The 20,889-nt window shown below is 38.0% G+C and overlaps 2 protein-coding genes across 2 annotated transcripts in view; one reads left to right on the top strand and one right to left on the bottom strand.

Annotated features, from left to right (window-relative positions):
* Positions 1-4: 4 nt before the first annotated feature.
* On the bottom strand, positions 5-14,356 carry traf3ip2b (TRAF3 interacting protein 2b). Its single transcript, XM_077229772.1, has 9 exons — positions 13,971-14,356; positions 9,438-9,958; positions 6,615-6,663; positions 3,257-3,321; positions 3,008-3,105; positions 2,845-2,913; positions 2,602-2,718; positions 1,209-1,283; positions 5-983 (listed from the first exon to the last, which is right to left on the bottom strand). Exons 2-9 carry the CDS (start codon positions 9,943-9,945, stop codon positions 834-836), a joined length of 1,131 nt encoding a protein of 376 aa, XP_077085887.1. The 5' UTR covers positions 9,946-9,958; positions 13,971-14,356; the 3' UTR covers positions 5-833.
* Positions 14,357-15,538: 1,182 nt separating this feature from the next.
* Positions 15,539-20,889, top strand: part of clasp1b (cytoplasmic linker associated protein 1b) — a 79,390-nt gene continuing 74,039 nt past the window's right edge. Inside the window, exons 1-2 of the mRNA XM_077229773.1 lie at positions 15,539-15,641; positions 18,712-19,168. Of these exons, the coding sequence (XP_077085888.1) occupies positions 18,974-19,168 (195 nt within the window). The 5' untranslated portion in view covers positions 15,539-15,641; positions 18,712-18,973. The remainder of the gene's footprint in view (positions 15,642-18,711; positions 19,169-20,889) is intronic.

A 20,889-nucleotide genomic window follows, 5' to 3' on the forward strand; every position in this document is an offset into this window, starting at 1 on the left:
TGCATTATTTTTTATACTCTTTAATTAAAAAAATATTTTCAGAAAGTTCAATGAAAATGATACAAGACACAAAAGATAAACTTAAAAAACACAGCGAGTTAAACGTTTTTGTACGATTATTTTATATTATATGAATTCTATAAAAACTATTTAAAAGAATTGAGAACTGTAGCACTATACATAAATGCATATATTTATGTATCCAATGCAAAAGAATGTTGAAGCACCAAAACATCTGAATATTATTATTATAAAAACAAGAGAATAATCTGCTACTGCATTTTGTTTTAAAGTAACATTCACAGGTCACAGTTTAATAGAAACAAACTCTTAACATGCCAGACTTAACAAACCGCATTAGAACAACACCGGGGTAAGTAAAGTATTACTTAATTTTAGGGTGAACTATCCCTTTAACAAAGATTATTAAATGCTGTAAAAATATATTGCTTTTAGTTAGTTCATGTTAACTAATGCATTAAATAACTTTAACAAATGAGACCTTGTTGCAAAGTGTTACCACAAAACTTAAAAAAAATATGAGAAAAGGATACAGCATGCAAACATGATAAACATTTCAAACAGTAGTATGCCACATTGTCACGTGTTATAACTTCTGAAGTAAAATTGTTATACTGCTTTTTCAAACAATAACTCAAAAAACATGTTTATAATCCTGGTTCATATCAGTTCCAGTTAATTTATCATGGTGGAAATGTAAAGTTGAGTGCATCAGGTCATCCAGGTACTCCATGCATACAGAAAACGGCACAATATCCACACTGCGCACTGCAAAAACAGTAGCATGTGTGTATTAGCGCTCGTCTCCGGCTCTAACTCAGGGGAACTGAGACTATCGTCGGCAGAGGGCCGATCGGAGGAGGTTTGTATTTCTCCAAACGCATTAACCTGCGGAGAATATCGTCCCGATCTGTCGGCCAGCTGTAGATGTGTGTATTCTGCAGCCAGGTGGGAACGTAACTCTGAGGACGAGAAGACAACAGGTCCTGCGTCAGTCCTGAGAAACCTCACTTTGTTTGCAAATAGAAGCTGAAATGATATTGATCTTTTGCTTCTTGAGTCTATTAGATGGTAAAGAGTAGAGAACCCGTGTGGGACTCGATTATAACAAGGTGTAGCCTATAACAAACATGCTTTGATTTGTTGAAATGCTTCAGGGAAAGTCGCAACCGTTGAACTTGACAAACCTTTTTGGCCCCTGGGAACAGAATGGGAATGAACCTGTAGTTCCTGCAGCCGTTCTGAATGAACTCACTCTGCAGCTGATGGAGGGAATCAAACACACCAGCAGATAGTGTTAGTAGAGTGTGTTTAACAGAGAAAGCAGAGCAACACACTCCCTTCACCAAACCCTCGCAATTATGTTGTCAGGCTTGTTTTGGCTGAGGCGGCGTCATATGTACTCTTTAAAGCTCATGCAGACCCAGAATGCATTGTAATGACCTTGTAATGATTTTTAATCAAACCTTAAAGGGATAGTTCACCCAAAAATGTAAACTCTGTCAGTATTTACTCTCCCTCATGTTGTTCAACCCCGTAAGACCTTCGTTCATCTTCGGAACACGAATTGAGATATTTTTGATTAAATCTGAGAGCTGGATCACTCCTCCATAGGCTTCTTCAGGGATTGAAATTTGCCGGCCTCGAAAAGTTAGTAAAGACATCGTTAAAATAGTCCAAGTGACTACAGTGGCTCAACTTTAAGTTTATCAAGCGACGAGAATACTTTTTGTGCGCAGAACCAAACACAAATAACGACTTATTTCAACTATTCATTTCCTTCTCTGTGGGCTCGAGTCAGTTAGCGTAGTGTGATAGCGTAGAGCTACGTCACACGTAGGCTTACTATTGGCCGACGCTGGTCATGTGTGTGATGCGTGTGACGTACAACACAGAAGCGCTGCGCTGTTACACTAGTGAACTCACTCGAGGCCCACTGAGAAGGAAATGAATAGTTGAAATAAAGTTTTTATTTTTGTTTTTTTTTAGCGCACAATAAGTATTCTCGTCACTTGATAAACTTAAGATTGAGCCACTGTAGTCACTTGGACTATTTTAACGATGTCTTTAATAACTTTTCGGGGCCGGCAAGTTCAATCCCTATAGAAGCCTATGGAGGAGTGATCCAGCTCTCAGATTTAATCAGAAATATCTTAATTCGTGTTCTGAAGATGAACGAAGGTCTTACGGGGTTGAACAACATGAGGGAGAGTAAATACTGACAGAATTTACATTTTTGGGTGAACTATCCCTTTGAGAGCAGCTATTAAAATTATTTCATTTAATTCAAAAGTATTATTATTATTGTTATTATTTTAATGAATTCAATATTTGTGTGCGCAGTGTATTTTTGTTCTTATTAAAATATCACATTGCATGCTCACATTAAACTCCACTGGAATCAGCAAAAGTAATAATTATTATTAATATTATTTTTATGCATTTAATGTTTGTGTGCTCAATGCTTAATAACACTACATGCTCAGGTTAAACTCACAATCTACAGGAATCAGCTGTGATTGTTCGCAGGTTGAGCAGAGCTTTTTTTTTTTTTTTTGTATGTGAATGTTATTTTCTGACCTGTTTGTGGATGTACACAGTGTTTGACGTTCTCTCGTCACTGTCCATATTGATATTAATGCCTGATATTGTCTCGTAATACCTCAAGCTGATGATGATGATGATTAGGTAATCTTTCTGCAGAGAGAGAGAGAGAGAGAGAGAGAGAGAGAGAGAGAGAGAGAGAGAGAGACTCTGTAATTGTAGGTGTTTAGATGTAATGATGTCTACTAGTGATGTCACTTCCTGTGTCTGTATATTTACCTCATTGAGATATCTCTCCATGCAGTCAATCTTACTAATGCTGCTCAGCTGTTGCTCAAAAACATCAATCTGAGTGCACAAAGACTCAAGAATCAATCCACACCCACTTCAACTATGTCTAGATTCATCTGAAAATAGATTTTTAAAATGATTGTCGCTGTACATGCGTGTCAAAGCCGTTGTTCCTGAGCAAAGCCACAAACTTAATGATCTCCTTCAGATGCTCTTCACTGTCGGCCTCGTATGTGACAAAAACCTTCCCTGTTTGGGGAAAAATACGCGACACACGTGAAAGAGCGAAACACAGGAGCACACATGCTAATTCGAGGCTTCGGCATATGAACTTTGCTCTATTTTAGTTATTCTAGGTCATTTGGTTGTGTTGATGTGGAAGACAGGAAGTAGAACTCACTCTGTTCCTGCGACAGGTGTGTGATACACTGACTGGCCTGTCTGGGGTTCAGAGATGCATGACCACTGAAGACACATACAGACACACATACAGAAGTTACACTTTACTCTCAGCATAAACGGTATGAGTAGATTGACATGATTGTAAACTTTTACAATTTACAAGCTTTATTTTTTTTTAATTTATGACTCTTTCTTTATCAGTTGTTTCAACAATGGAATAAAAACCTTTATCTCACAATTATCTCACAATTGTGAATTTATATCTCATAATTGTAAGAAAAAAAAACAGAATTGCAACTAGAATTGCGGTTCTCAGGACCAATTTCAGTACCATAGCAAAAACTGTGGGAACTGTTTTATTTTAAGTATTTTAAGTGATTTTAAGTATTTGAAAATAAAAATATGACGTAAATTAAATATTTTTTTTATGCTAATAATTATAAGTAAATAATAATGATCAAGTGCAAATTAATGATAAAAAACCCTACACATTACATAGAACAAGTGACAGGTCTATTAGTTTTTTGAGATGTGTTGAGTGGATTCTGACATACTAAAACGCCACTGATTGGCCACTGCGTTCACACACTCAACAGATATGCCTCTGATTGGCCACTGTGTTCACACACTCAACAGATACGCCTCTGATTGGCCACTGCGTTCACACAGTCAACAGATACGCCTCTGATTGGCCACTGCGTTCACACACTCAACAGTTACGCCTCTGATTGGCCTCTGCGTTCACACACTCAACAGTTACGCCTCTGATTGGCCACTGCGTTCACACACTCAACAGATACGCTTCTGATTGGCCACTGCGTTCACACACTCAACAGTTACGCCTCTGATTGGCCACTGCGTTCACACACTCAACAGATACACCTCTGATTGGCCACTGCGTTGACACACTCAACAGATACGCCTCTGATTGGCCACTGCGTTCACACACTCAACAGATACGCCTCTGATTGGCCACTGCGTTCAAACACTCAACAGTTACGCCTCTGATTGGCCACTGCGTTCACACACTCAACAGTTACGCCTCTGATTGGCCACTGCGTTCACACACTCAACAGTTACGCCTCTGATTGGCCACTGCGTTCACACACTCAACAGTTACGCCTCTGATTGGCCACTGCGTTCACACAATCAACAGATACGCCTCTGATTGGCCACTGCATTCACACACTGAATAGTTACGCCTCTGATTGGCCATTAAGTTCACACACTCAACAGATGCGCCTCTGATTGGCCACTGCGTTCACACACTCAACAGATACACCTCTGATTGGCCACTGCGTTCACACACTCAACAGATACACCTCTGATTGGCCACTGCGTTCACACACTCAACAGATATGCCTCTGATTGGCCACTGCGTTCACACACTCAACAGATACGCCTCTGATTGGCCACTGCGTTCACACACTCAACAGTAAGGCCTCTGATTGGCCACTGCGTTCACACACTCAACAGATACGCCTCTGATTGGCCACTGCGTTCACACACTCAACAGATACGCCTCTGATTGGCCACTGCGTTCACACAATCAACAGATACACCTCTGATTGGCCACTGCGTTCACACACTCAACAGATACGCCTCTGATTGGCCACTGCGTTCAAACACTCAACAGTTACGCCTCTGATTGGCCACTGCGTTCACACACTCAACAGTTACGCCTCTGATTGGCCACTGCGTTCACACACTCAACAGTTACGCCTCTGATTGGCCACTGCGTTCACACACTCAACAGTTACGCCTCTGATTGGCCACTGCGTTCACACACTCAACAGATACGCCTCTGATTGGCCACTGCATTCACACACTGAATAGTTACGCCTCTGATTGGCCATTAAGTTCACACACTCAACAGATGCGCCTCTGATTGGCCACTGCGTTCACACACTCAACAGATACACCTCTGATTGGCCACTGCGTTCACACACTCAACAGATACACCTCTGATTGGCCACTGCGTTCACACACTCAACAGATATGCCTCTGATTGGCCACTGCGTTCACACACTCAACAGATACGCCTCTGATTGGCCACTGCGTTCACACACTCAACAGTAAGGCCTCTGATTGGCCACTGCGTTCACACACTCAACAGATACGCCTCTGATTGGCCACTGCGTTCACACACTCAACAGATACGCCTCTGATTGGCCACTGCGTTCACACAATCAACAGATACACCTCTGATTGGCCACTGCGTTCACACACTCAACAGATACGCCTCTGATTGGCCACTGCGTTCACACACTCAACAGATACACCTCTGATTGGCCACTGCGTTCACACACTCAACAGATACGCCTCTGATTGGCCACTGCGTTCACACACTCAACAGATACGCCTCTGATTGGCCGCTGAGTTCACACACTCAACAGATACGCCTCTGATTGGCCACTGCGTTCACACACTCAACAGTTACGCCTCTGATTGGCCACTGCATTCACACACTCAACAGTTACGCCTGATTGGCCACTGCGTTCACACACTCAACAGATACGCCTCTGATTGGCCACTGCCTTCACACACTCAACAGATACGCCTCTGATTGGCCACTGCGTCGCACACTCAACAGATACGCCTCTGATTGGCCACTGCGTTCACACACTCAACAGATACGCCTCTGATTGGCCACTGTGTTCACACACTCAACAGATACGCCTCTGATTGGCCACTGCGTTCACACACTCAACAGTTACGCCTCTGATTGGCCATTGCGTTCACACACTCAACAGTTACGCCTCTGATTGGCCACTGCGTTCACACACTCAACAGATACGCCTCTGATTGGCTACAATGATCAACACTTTAAAAACACGTAAATAGAAACCGTTGACGCTCTTCACAGAGTGCTTACACACATTCACACAGAAAGCCTTTTCCCATTTCAATGCACTACTTTTCCATCGTTTTTCCATGTTAACACGCTAGTTGGACGTCTTTAACCGTAGCGCTCGGGTCTCGCGTCTTTTGCAGCATCTCTTGCACGACACCGCGTTCTAACACACGGCGCTAAAGTTTAAACTTTAAAAGTTAAAAAACGTGTGCTTTTTTTCATTCCATTGACCCAGTAATCGGTCCTACCTGATACTGCAGAAATGCTGTATCGTCACATTTTTTCATTTCAGTACAGAAGTACAGGCACTTTTGACAACCCTAATCTAAACTCTGAATTCTTGCAATTCCAATAACTTGCCATTCGACTTTTTGAGATAAACTCGCGATTGCAAGAATTGCAAATTAATTGAGAATTAATTCTGATTTGAAAGCAATGTCTTTTCTTATGACTGGACCGTACGTGTTCAGTTGTTGTAATATGGGCAGGTAAACGGACTCACTTTTCAGAATATACACTTTGTGTATCCACTTGTCTGTACTGCATCAGACCTGTAAAATAAAGGAAACAAAAATGTAGACATATATAATAAACTCCTATAGCTGTCACGGATACACCTAGTGACACACCCCACCCAGCACCAACTCAGCACACCTGGTCACGCTCATCATCCCCTGAATACTGATTATTCACCACCTGCATTACATCACAAACTTACCACGCTGCACACAGGATTTAAGCTTCAGTCTCTTCATTGTTCTCTGTCCAGCGACGCGTGTGATTCCTCATGCTTCTCTGGTTCCAGGATTCCCTTGTGCTTGCAGCAAGTATACTCAAGTTTATCACTAACCACTCTCCTGTGTGTATTTCCAAGCAGCCATTGTGTGCGGCGGTGCTTCAGGATTCTCCAGTCTGATTCTCCAAGTTCTTCTGTGCTTCTACTGACCTCGTATCTCTTCTCTGCAGTCAAGTTGGAAGTTTATTCAAGTCCGCTCTCAGTTCGGGTGTCTTCGGATCGGTATTTCCATTCATGTGTCTACGTATCTGCATTCAAGTTCTAAGTACTTTTGTGCAGGGTGCGAACTATGGGGGAGCTCATCTCCCCTTAATAAGACATGGGCTCCCCTGAAAACGTGATTCGTGAAATTTTGGGGGGTCTCAAAAAATATTGACAATGTTTTATTTCGACGTGAAATTTCAGTTTTGTGTAATGTGATCATCGTGGAGTATTATATGTAAAATAGCAAAAATATCATTCATTCATGCATAACTTCAATAAAGATAACTATACATACCATTCTTGTCATGAGCATCGAGGTGTGGTGGCGCTGCGGTGCAAATTCTAGTCATGTTTAGTACATGTTAACTCAAAGATTCGTAGAAAAAATATAAACGTTGGAGGCCATTGATCTGCACGCAAAGTCCTTGAAATCCATTATGTGTTAAGGTAAGGCATGTTATTCCCAAATATGTTTTGTGGCTGGGTTGTTATAGATCTGCGTGACTCTCGATGTCTTAGGCCTAATTGCACGGAGGAATTATGGTATTCTTCTGTAGGCTACTAGCCTGACGAGTAATTTAACCCTTGTTCAAGTGAACTCAAAGACAGCCTACTTGTGGATGGCTGTGTGCTGTTTGACTAATCAATTTGTGTCGATAAAGTATAATAGGGTGAATCCTGTATATAGTGCTTGCATAGTGCATAAACTTGTAGCTATTATGTATCTGTGGAAGTCCTTGAAAATGAATGGGTTTCATAGCGCAGCGCCATGCATTCCACGTCCTGTCTGAAAGGCGCTGCAGTCCTCGGCACGTGCAAATGCGCGAACATCTTACACCCCCCCCCCCCCAAAAAAAGTGGGCTCCCCCAAAGGACGTGGTATAGTTCGAACACTGCTTTCGTGTCTGTCTTCAAGCCCTGATTTATCACCAAGTCTACTTCTGAGTAAAGTATTCAAGAGACTATTTCTGTTCCAGTTATTTCCTGTTTTCAATTCTGTGTGGATCTCGAAGCCTTCTATGAGACAGAATATTGCATCAGGTGTATAAATAAAGTCTGTTAACCATATTCCTTGTGTCCTCATCCTTCTAGTAGTGTGACAGAAGCAGTGATTCTGAGAGTTGATGGTTGAATGAACGTGTACAGTCTGTCATTTACTCACCCTCACGGTTTTCTGACCCACTTATTAGGTTGTTTTTGTACATAAACACGTGTTCAATTCAAAATTATTGCATTTAGATACCTTGTGTCAGGTTTGATAGTGTCATATGAACAAATGCAACATGGGAAGCTTTTATACTCAACTGCATCAACATTTTGTTCCTTTTTTTGTGCACTTTGAACAGCTTGTACTTTCGGTTTAAGGCCACTTTTGTTTCAAAGAAAGAAAGAAAGTCATACAGTTTTGGAACAACATGAAGGTGAGTATGATGGGTGGAACATATTTCTCTCAATTAGAACAAACACATTTTACAACTTGCTTTAGTAATCCATAGTTTTTTACAAAACTATCCAGAAATCAAAATATGCATCTATTTTCAATTAGGCCAGATGTAGAATATTTTAACCTCCAAAGAACCATTTACTAACTCAAGAACCCTATAAAAACAATAAAAAATGTATCTTTGATGAGCAAAGTCCTGCATTTAAACCCTTAAGTTGAGGAATACTTCCATTCAAAAGTTTGGGGTCTGTATTATTTTATAATGTTTTTGAAATAAGTCTCTTCTGCTCACAAAGGCTGCATTTATTTGATCAAAAATACAGTAAAAACCGTGAAATATTATTACAATGTAAAACAGCAGTTTTCTATGTCAATATATAGTAAAGTGTAATTTATTCCTGTGATCAAAACTGAATTTGAATCAGCATCATTACTACAGTCTTCAGTGTCACATGATCCTTCAGAAATCATTCTCTAATATGATGATTTACTGCTTAAGATACATTTATTTTTAAGATTATTTGATGCATAGAAAGTTCAAAAGTACAGAATTTTGAAACGGAAATCTTTTTGGTTACACTTTATTTTAAGATGTCATTGTTACAGTGTAATTATATATTTGAGTACTGAGTAATATACTATAATATCACTATAGGGTTAGGGAAGGATTAGGATTTGGTTGAGGGTTAGTTGCATGTAATTATGCATCATTTACTATTATTACTATGGTAAGTACATGTTACATATAACAAGGACACTGTAAAATAAAGTGTTACCATCTTTTGTTACATTATAATTGTCTTTACTGTCATGATGCACCCTTACTGAATAAAAGGAACCCCAAACTTTCGAACATCATGATAAGTTTATAAGTAACGCACCTGAGGGTCTGAAGGGCAGCTGATGTCCCGGTCTGGAGCCGCAGTGATGATGAACGGGGGTCATGTGACGTGGAGGAGGGCGATACTGACCACAACACATGTAAGCGCCGGGGTACGAGGGCGAGGGATAGTGGTGTGTGTTCACAGACGGAGGAAACGAATGCAAAGATCCTGGATGCTCTAGACTCGGGCTACAACTGCCTGGAAGAGAGTGAGAACTGCTGGGAAAAAACGAGCTGCTCTCTGAGAGTGTGTGATAGATCGCAGAGGGAAGACAGGAGGGAAGACTGTGAGGAGAACCTGACGACAACCAGCCCTTGTGATCGTCCCAGCTGGGGAAGGGCGTCTGATGGGCGTACGCTGAAGACTGAGGGTAACTCTGGGGAATAATCTGCATGGTTGTGGAACGGTTATTGGTGACGTCCGGATGAAGGTCTGACTCAAAATGTTCACTCATGGTTTCGTCATTCTCCTCTGGACAGTTTAGAGACGAGTACTGATGGGCCATGTGGGTCGGGTATCTGTATAAAAGATGAGAATTGTTTTTAATCATTTTTTCTGTGGTTTTGTGCTAAGCCTCTAACGGAACATGGTGATGGAAAAATATGAGATGCGAGGAAAATTTGTATATCAATGCTTTTTTGTTCACTCACAATACTTTCGTGATGGAAATATTATTGAGAGTGAGAGAATGCAAATGTCTTGCGAGCTAATGCAAAGTTTCTCAGGGGAATGCAATAGTTTTGCAGGCCAATATTTATGAGAAGTGCCATGGGATTTATAGAGACCACAGAGCGTCAGGAACTTGGTTTTACGTCTCATCTGTGCTTTTTACAGTATTGTGTCCCCATCATCTTTCGCACCGGGTTGTTATAGGGTGCTCTCACACTAGGACTTCAGGAGTTTGGTTAGTTTGGATGACGTGAACGCTGTTTTCCGATCTCAGGTGCGCACCCACGAACCGTACCCGAGTCAACCGCTATTGATGACGTATGATTCGACAAATCTGTGGCTGCATCCAACATTTCATACTTCCCAACTATATAGAAGGCGTAAAACAGTATGTAACAAAAATAGATTAACAGTACTCATAAAACAGTAGGCAAAAAGTACCTGGATGACCTAGTATACGATGCACACTTTACTATCCCATGAGGCCACGGGAGATGATTTGTGAATGGCAGTGAAGTGACGGTAGGTCACATGATCATGACAATATGGCAAATGTAGTACGTCCATATTAACAACATACTTTTTTACCGGTTGTGAAGTAATCACTGGTAACACTTTACTTTACAGTGTCCTTGTTACACTTGTTACATGTAGTTACTGTAGTAATAATAAATTATGCATTACTTAATAATTATTATGCAATAACTATAAGTTATGCATAATTACATGCAACTAACCTTAATAATTATTATGCAATAACTATAAGTTATGCATAATTACATGCAACTAACCTTAAAACAAACCCTAATCCTAACTCTACCTCTATAGTAAGTATGTGTATAGTTATTTGATTATGCAGAACTTAAATGCATAATTACACTGTAACATGGACACGTTAAAATAAAGTGTAATCTAATCACTTCAATTCAAAATAGTACCTAATCAAGAGAGTATGTGATTTTGTATGAACTAAATGTCTTCTTAGGGCATTTTAGGCCTCTTATAAGCTCAGGTAAAACTCAGCTAGCACGCTCATCGGATAGCTGCATGCTATGCTACTATGTAAGCTAACTAAAAAAACACTAAGAACGAGAAATGTTTAAATTCACAATCTATAGCTTCGGTTATATACTAGTATATGAAACATATAAGTTAAAAGACATTAATGACTCGTTATAACGTAGTTCAAGCGTCTTCTATAATAAAGTGATTTTGTCTGATTTGTAACCAGGCACTAAAGCGATTACCCATAAAACGTGCTTTGAACCAATCGGATTGCTTGGGTCCTAAGCTGGGACCCATCACTTCAGTGGGACACAACACTTCATCACACCGGCAGAAAGCGACGTCATTTAAGTGCAGCTTTCAGAAGATTGAGAAGTGCCTGGACTTTGGCGCAGGTCCATCTATCACTGTTTTCCATGTTTGTGGAGTTCGTATATGTAAATTGTGTTTACACATCTCTTTAAAAATGGCGGGTGCCGGTGTTTCGTATGCATTCGGCCAATCACCGTCAGCGTACACTTACATCACTGGTAGTTCCAATTGTGCTGGATTAGACTCGACTCTGAAGTAGGAGCTAATTTAGTCCACCAAAAGGCGTTCCTTTAACTAAAATCGTTCCTTGGGCTGAGTCCGAAATCAGCCTTAAATAGGGCCCTATTTGAGGAAACAGCCATTTGTAGTGGCGTCCGAAACTATAGTGGATGTTATCGAGTGCACTCATTCAATCCCACAATGCACCGCAATAACGAGTGTACAACCGACGTATGCTTAACGGCTAGAGAAAACCCATAATGCACTGTGAGAGTCTGACCAGAAGATGGCGCCACGGCTGAATCATTCATCCATTCATTTTCCAATGTGGGTACAGCGTAATATCTTACAGGTATACATTCCTTTTTAATTGATTATTAAAAGGTTTATACATGACAAAATTCAAGATCAATCTTTTCATTACTATTGGAGTTTGCTAAGTTTCAAATGACTAATAAACAACAAGTTTATTGCGCACTCAGTGCCCAAATTTATTCACTCGTTTTCATTCACTCCTTCAACTGGACTATATAAGTGGACTAATGTAGGGAACAGTGAATGAGGGTATAGGGTGTGATTTCAGACACAGCCTTAGTTTATTTTTCCAAAAGGTCTGCTATACAGCTACTTTGTGTTTTTACACAAAGTGTAATTTTTATTTTTTTCCATCACCATGCCAACCTTTGGGGGTTCATAGTTTTGAGATTGAATGAATGAATAATAATTACAAAATAAAAAATCTCCCATCATTTATTCTGCTTTATGTCACTCCAAATTCATATGCTGTTGTTTTTTCTGTGATATATAACAAAACATGCTTGACTTTCAATTGCAACAACAGATCAGTGAGCGCAACAACACAAAAACCCATTGAAAAATAATAACAGAAGTTCATAGAATATTCAATAACTTCTCTAGTCATACAGTATGATAGTTTTGGGTGAAGAATAGCCTAAAGGGTTTTGTCCTCCTGACTCCCACGTTCACAATAAACTGTTGTTGTAGACAAACAAGGAGGATGTAAACTATAAACCTAATTGTAATTTAAATAACAACTCCATTGCAACAGTTTACATGTGAAATGTTTGTAAAATAGAGCATGTGGAAACAAGTACAGTTGACATAACATAGTGCTAACATAACAAGTGCTACTAATTTTAATTTATATGTTCAGCCATGAGTGCATGTTTACACATGCATGAAGAGTAAATCTTCACAGACTGGCAGAAACCAAGATGACGACTTAAAGCTATCAGTGACCAGGTATGGCGGTGTAAGAAAGAGGTCAGAACTGTTTTCTACTGGGGAAAAAATAGGCCTTAGTGTAACATCCACCCATGCAGCATCCCTAAATAGGACACACTACATTATGACTCTTTATCTCTGTGTGCTAAGATTCTGCTGCTCATGCAAAACTGCAGACCACAAGACGGAGAGATTTTGCCATACCAGCAGTTACACAAAACATCAACCTTTTACACAAAACATCAACCTTTATACAGTTACACAAAACATCAACCTTTATACAAAAGATCATGATTGTGTCTTACTAAGCTTGACAAATGTAGTGAAGTGGTGATGGTTCATCAGTTTTCAATGCAAAAGCAAAGTCAATAAAAATTAGGTAAAAGGTTAGACGACATTCGGCAGGAAGAGTCAGTTTGATAAAGAAAAGACGAGTATTTGTGCTTTATCACTGATAATCTGATTCAAATGTTTCCAGACACTTGGCAAATAAACAAGGAGAAAAATAATATATATATAGTGTTGGGTAAGTTACTCTAAAAAAATAATAATTACTAGATACTAATTACATCTTTAACAGTGTAATTAGATTACTGTACTAATTACTCTCTCTAAAAAGTATTGCATTACTATCTAAATCCCATATCAACCTCGACCAGTTGAGCAACAAAACAAGGATAGTCATGAAATGGCTCTTTTAATTATTTCAAATAAACAATATACAATCGCATAACTTATTCTTGATCTGATGTGTAAAGGGAGGATGTGACATTAAAAACATACATTTTAACATTAGATTTTGATTTAATGAACTGTAATGAAATCACAGAAAAATTAATTGTAATCCCTTACTTTACTTTTTCGAGGGAATATATTTGGTATGAGAAAATCATTTAAATGGATATTTTTAAAATCAATATTTTAGTACATAGGCTACTATATTTGTGGAACAGGCATTGGCAACATTCTAATGATTTGCACATATGCAAAAAGAAATTACATGTTATGCCCTAAAATAGTATGAAATTAGTTTCTCGTCGTTATGTGACTTTTATTATTTATGAAACTTGAGAAACTCACCTGAGCGCGAGCAGCAGAAGTCACAGTCACTTCAGGAAGTCAGACAGTTGTTTCATTTGACATTTCAGTTCTTGTTTGCTCCCTTTTGACAACGATTTAGACAGAGTATAACGCATATTTCGATAATAACTTAATATGTCAGCATTCAATGCAAAACGACATGTTATCAAAGAGCGTTTGGATTCGTGTGTCGTCGGAGGAAGATAATGGTGATGGGAGGAGTAAAATAACGCGTGAACACATGATGAAAAGCTGTTGCTGAGCGCCAAACATGATGCATATAAAACTTTCTATTTTTCAATCTTCATTCTTTTTACTTGACGTTGGTGAAAAATAATTTTAACAACCATTTGGGAAGTCTGCATTTCAGAATTTATTTAAATAACAATGAAGGCGCAAGGAGTATGGCAAGCCGAAGGTAACATTTATTTATTCGGAGGATATTAACTCCTGATATCAACAATTTTCACTACTTACAATACTAATTATTGATATCAGAAATTAGTATCAATGGCATTTTTTGATGTCAGGAATTACATTTCCACTAGTAAAAATGTTCATTCTTGATATCAACAATGACGTCATCCCTTACAGAAATACGAATTGTTGATATCAAAAATTAAATTTCAACTAGTAAAAACTATAATTCTTGATATTTGTAATTCTATTTTCACTAGCTAAATGTCACCGACTGTGATTCGAATTCAATTGTTGATGTCAAGAATTGATTTCTTACCAGCTGAAATTCTAATTTCACAAATCAGAAATACAATTCTTACTAGTAAATAATAATATTCATAAATATAAATGATGTAAATAAAAATATATATAAATTCCTGCTTTCAAGAACTAAATTTTCACTAGTTGAAATGTTAATTTTTGATATCTGTAAATGTATTTCTGATATAAATAATTAGGAGAGTAATTTCAGATGTCTAGTTTTCTTACTAGTAACAATCTCATTACAGATATAAGAAATTAACATCGTCAATGATAGTGACAATCGAATTATTGGTATAATTGTTTACTACTAGTAGCAATTCAATTGTTGATATCAAGAACAGACATAGGCACTATTAACCACGCAATCATTGATGTTAAAAAATATGATTTTTACTAGTAAGAATTGTATTTCTGATATGTGGAATTGGAATTTCAACTATAGTAAGAAATCAATTCCAGATAGAAATAATTGATTTTTAATGGTAGCCTATGGTGAGATTTAACTAGTGAAAATACAATTGCAAGATATCAAAGATTTATAGTTTTTACTAGTTAAAATTTAATTCTTGATATCAAGAATTTCATATTTCTGAGAGTGATGAAGTCATTGTTGATATCAAGAATTAACATATTTACTAGTAGAAATCTAATTCCTAATATCAGGAATTGGCATTTTAACTAGTGAAAATTTAATTGTTTATATCAAGAGTTAATACCCTGTGAATGAATAAATGTCAATTCGGCTTGCCATACTGGTAGATGAAATTGAGTTCATCAGACAGCAGATGGCGCTCTATCTCGGCTGAATCTGGCGCATGCGCACTGTCATATTGATGTTTGAAGCCGCACAATGGGCGGAGATTTCTGCTGTTTCCTTCCAAATATCAACTGATGATCAACCCACGGGAAACGGTTCCCATGTAGAGGGTTTAGAGCGAGATAAGCCAGGTACGTCCGTTATCAAACGAGCTTTTTCACAGCCTTTATCACTAGTTGCGTTTTGACTCAGAATGGGCTTTGCATGCATTATCAGGGAAAGTAGTTTATGCATACAGTAATATTCAACAGCATATGCCACACTAGATACATTCTTAGTCATGCATCCATGCAAAACACACATTAGCTGTACTGTGACATTGTAGTTGCATCTTGTTTCTTTCCATCTCGATCATTGTTTGCATTAATTTATTCATTAGTCATTCTGTACACTCAGTTGGGTTGGTCTTCCTTTTGCATTTTTAAAAGTCACCCTCAAACCTTTTACTGTACAATTAATATTAGACACTATATTAATCTAGTATATAGTTTAATTATGAGTTGATGATGCCATGTGAAATAATGCACGTGCAACTAGAAGGAAATTAGGAAATATAATTTAAACGAGTGTGTGGCATCTATGTCACTTAACAAAAAAAAATGCCATGGGAAAAACCAAGGTACTTTTTTGTTAGTCATGTAAAGATATGCAAAATGTCGTATTGTATATTTTTTCTCCAGTAAAATATCTAAACATCATTAAACCTTATTTTAACATAAACAAGTGAAAAATGTCGACTAGACAAATGACACTTGCATTAGCTACTTATATATCTATATGCTGTATACTAAATGCTAATATTATTATACTAATATTAACATGTTTTGCTTGGCAGGTAAATGCATTTTATTTGTATGATGTTTAAGCAGATTAAATGTATCAGTTAAGACTATTTCTGCATGCGCTTGTTATATTTTGTGTGTAAAAAAAAATGCACGTGAAGTTTTTACATTTTAAAATATGTAAGGTCGCGCGCGTGTTAAACACATTAAACATCGTCTTTTTGGGCCTCGTGCACTAATAACAACCAATATTCTTCACCGTTACCAAGCAACGATATCCATACGCGTGCTAGTGTCGCTAATGTTTTATCCGTATGTTTTTATCGTATTTTTTTTAGCGCGTAATACTCGTTGAGTTCTCCCTGAAAGGCCCGGGGTTTGTTTAGCATGTAAGTGCAGCCCGTCCTGTTTATACTGAGATATGTTAGCCAGACAGCTGCTAAACAACTGCTCGGTGAAATTAAACACTGCTAAAGTTAGGTTAGCAATCACAACAGCTGCTTCATTAATGCATAATGGTGAACTGTGACTGCTAATGTCTTCAAATATAGGCTACATGTATGTTCTCACGTGACACATGATGCATGTGACATCATCTTTTACATTTGAATCACTTACAAGAAATTACCATGGCAAATACTGTGTTTACCATACCATAAAATGTCATAAATATCAAGGTATTTGAATATGGTAATTACAAAGTATTACTGCCACTGTACTTTGTATTATTTGAAAATTCAAAGTAATACTGTGTGTTTACATAAGTTGATCATTGTTTTTACCATAGGACTAATACAAGAAAAGTTGAGCCTATTAAAGGGATAATAACAAAATTGGGTTTTTTAGAGAGAGGGAAAAAAAACATAATTCACGTATAAGTAACAGTTTATTAAATATTATAAACACTAAACACAGGGTGTTTTAGTTCCTCTCTCCCCACAACAAATCCTTTCAGTTTAACGATAATCATAACAAGAATGAAACATAAAAGTCGCTATATACACAGCTAACAATTTTTTCCCCCTAGAACGTTCTTTTTTAAGGTGTGTTTTTGGTTAGCAAAGAAAGTTTTCTTAACAGGAATAGAATGTTGATTTTTGGTTTGTGGAAGTTATTCTAACATTATTCTAACGTTCCCCTACCTTCAGTTCATCATGTTTATTCGGTAACACTTTATTTTAGAGTCCTTGTTTCATGTTACATATAATTAAGTAAAAACCAGGGCTTGACATTAACATCCTCCATCCGTGTGTGTTTCAGCAGTGGCGTGAAACTGTACTAGCCGCACTTTGGCGGGTTGAATTTTATAATATACATTTTTCAATTGTAGTCTTTTAAAAGGCATCAGAAATAATAAACTAAGTGCAATAAGTGTTGTCAAAAATATGTTTTTTTCGATACACATTGATACTGAAATATCTGAAACCAGCTGCTCTTTCTCTCTCATCTCACCGACAGCGAGTGACACACAAACCCTCCTCTCCTCACTCACTCCTTTCATTTTCTCTGGATGAATATTGTTGGTGTTACAGGGCTTGAATTTCAACGTGGGATTGCGTGTATTGCACATAATTTTACTAATTCCTGCAGATTTTGTGCTCATACCCAAAGTGCGGCACATAAAGCCGCCTCTCAGTGTTAAATTTCGTTCTTTTTCGCTGCTTGATGCGCTTAAACAGTCAAATACACACAAAATAATATCAAAACGCCGGTCTTAGTGAGTATTCACGTAAAACAGTCAGTTATGTTTTAAGTAAACATAAACAGTTGAGAAAAAAAACACATGTGTAACAGTATAATGGATCCGTGCGTCAGGTCTTAAAGTGACAGTAGCCTAATATACCTACTGCTAAATTATGAGATAATATTAAAAATATCTATATGGCAGTTTTTCCCCATGGTATCGATGTCAAAATTGTGGCAAATGAAAATGCTGAGTGGCTCGTAACTTTAAAAAACCGCTATCCACAGTGGCTGCTGAGCAAAAAAGTTAATAGCAAGCCATGGTAATCTAATAACTATAAATTATGCATAATTACATGCAACTAACCCTAAACCAAACGCACAAACCCTATAGTAAGTATGCAGTTAAATATTATTTCTCAGTACTTAAATGTATAATAACACTGTAACAATGACAACTTAAAATAAAGTGTAACCATTTATTCTTACATATTCGTACATTCATACATCTTTTATCATAAAAAACTGTATTATATGAAACCATAATCTTATTTTTATTTATTGTTTAATTTATAAAGATAATCCGAGCACATCAACCATCATAGAATATTAAATAAGATTTAATTTGTCCATTAAAATGTAAAATGATGCAGTAAGATTTATAGGTTTAAAGTGATCATTCAGTTTTTGTATTACTTGACCTGTGAATAAATAACTATTTTAATTTGCATTGCAGAACTTGACCCTGAGATGTGGAACTGGACTTCGTTACAATGATGGACTGGCCGTTTGACAGAAGGTTTTGCACCAGTACTGTTTGATTCATCGGTTATAACATCAACACATGTTGCACCGGTGCCGTCCGCAACCCCGCATTCGCACTTCCTGCGGCCTCTTTGGTTCTGTCTTTGGATTAACAAGATCACAGGTTGTTTTCAGGCCAGTATTTGTGTTTTTATGTGTTGTCTTCCTGAGTCGTGTTCGGTCTTGACGAAGTCATGGAGCCCAACATGGAGTACATAGTGGCGCAGGTCACGCAGAAAGAGGTTGGACGTCGGTTTCAAGTTGGACCGGAAATTATAGACTACATTCTGGACCGACAGAAGTCACATGACCTGGAACACGATCAGACCATGCTGGACCGGATGATGGACAGTCTGGCAACCTCATGGGTCAACGCAAGCAATTTCAAGGTGAGAGAGTTTGGCATATCTATATCCCTCATATCTATTAGGGCTGGGCGGTATATCGAGTTTGTACGATATGTCGATATATTTCTTTGAAACTATATGGAATGAGGCAATACCGTTTATATCGACACAGTAGTTTGATACGAGCACATCTGAAAAATAGCGGAGGCACAGTGTGAGATGCTGCAGTGAAAGTACATTTACATTTATTCATTTAGCTGACGCTTTTATCCAAAGCGACTTACAATTGGTATATATGTCAGATGTCGCACACCTCTGGAGCAACTAGGGGTTAAGTGTCTGGCTCAGGGACACATTGGTGTCTCACAGTGGATTCGAACCCGGGTCTCTCACACCAAAGGCATGTGTCTTATCCACTGCGCCATCACCACAGTACACAGTACAATTTGTCCAAAACGTTATCCAACAAACAAAAATAACGACTTTATTTCAACTATTCATTTCCTTCTCTGTGGGCCTTGAGTCAGTTCACTAGTGTAACAGCGCAGCGCTTCTGTGTTGTACGTCACACGCATCACACACATGACCAACGTCGGCCAATAGTGAGCCTACGTGTGACGTACAACCCAGAAGCGCTGCGCTGATTGAGCAACTGTAGTCACTTGGACCTTTTTAAATGATGAATCAAAAATATCTTAATATGTGTTCCGAAGATGAACGAAGGTCTTACGGGGTTGAACAACATGAGGGAGAGTAAATACTGACAGAATTTTCATTTCTGGGTGAACTATCCCTTTAAGCGCTTTAAAATAACTGGTAAGATATAGTTAACAAGTTTAAAGCAGCTTGCTTGGTCAGATGCTCTGACAGATTCTGTTGCTGACTGACAGATAAATCCTTGCGCTGTTTAATGCGTTTGAGACGTGGTGCTTTCCTCAGTGCTTAACTTACATTTCACAGGTATATTGATCTGTAAATGTTAGAAACTCAAACAAATATTATGTCCATTTCACTGATCATGAGAGGACGAGCTTCTGCAAGTGAATCTCCGCTAAAATTCAAGTTTCCGTGTGAATGATTAATGTGATTTTAACCACATTTTTGCAAATGATATATTGCATAGCATTACATTCACTATATTTGTTTCCATATCCTTCAATATCAACATTGTTTGTTGGATATCATTGGGCAGGATGTGAAATAACATTAATAACATACAGATTTTCTTTATCCAAATAGAAAAACGTAGAAAGTACCGAGATATACCGTGTATCGCCATTTAAACAAAAAATACAGAGATATGATTTTTTGGCCGTATCGCCCAGCCCCATCTCTTCTCTCTCTACATAACCCTTCTCGAGCTCTTCGCTCCGGTAGTCATAGATTGCTCACTGTTCCCAGAGCCAGATTAAAACAAAGAGGAGAACGTGGCTTTGCTGTTGCGGGCCCTAAACTCTGGAACAGGTTAACAGTTCACATTAGATTTACTCCTACATTACAGATTTTTAAATCTTAGCTTAAAACTCATTATTTTTGATAATAACCCTAACCCTTGATGATTATTTTTGCATTCGTCTTCTGATAGTATTTTGATTTGATTTTGCTATTTAGTTTGAAAATTGTCTCTGATTTTCTTTGTGAAATTAGTTTTCTACTTGTTTTTGCTGGTATTTATTTGATCCGATGTTATAAAGCACATTGGTCAGCTGCTGCTATTTTAATGGTGCTGTATAAATAATCCTTGAAACTTGAAAACTTAATAA

The sequence above is a fragment of the Siphateles boraxobius genome, unplaced genomic scaffold, assembly GCF_051911475.1.
Source record: "Siphateles boraxobius isolate OS27281-9 unplaced genomic scaffold, OSU_SipBor_1 135, whole genome shotgun sequence".
In the NCBI taxonomy this organism is placed as follows: Eukaryota; Metazoa; Chordata; class Actinopteri; order Cypriniformes; family Leuciscidae; genus Siphateles; species Siphateles boraxobius.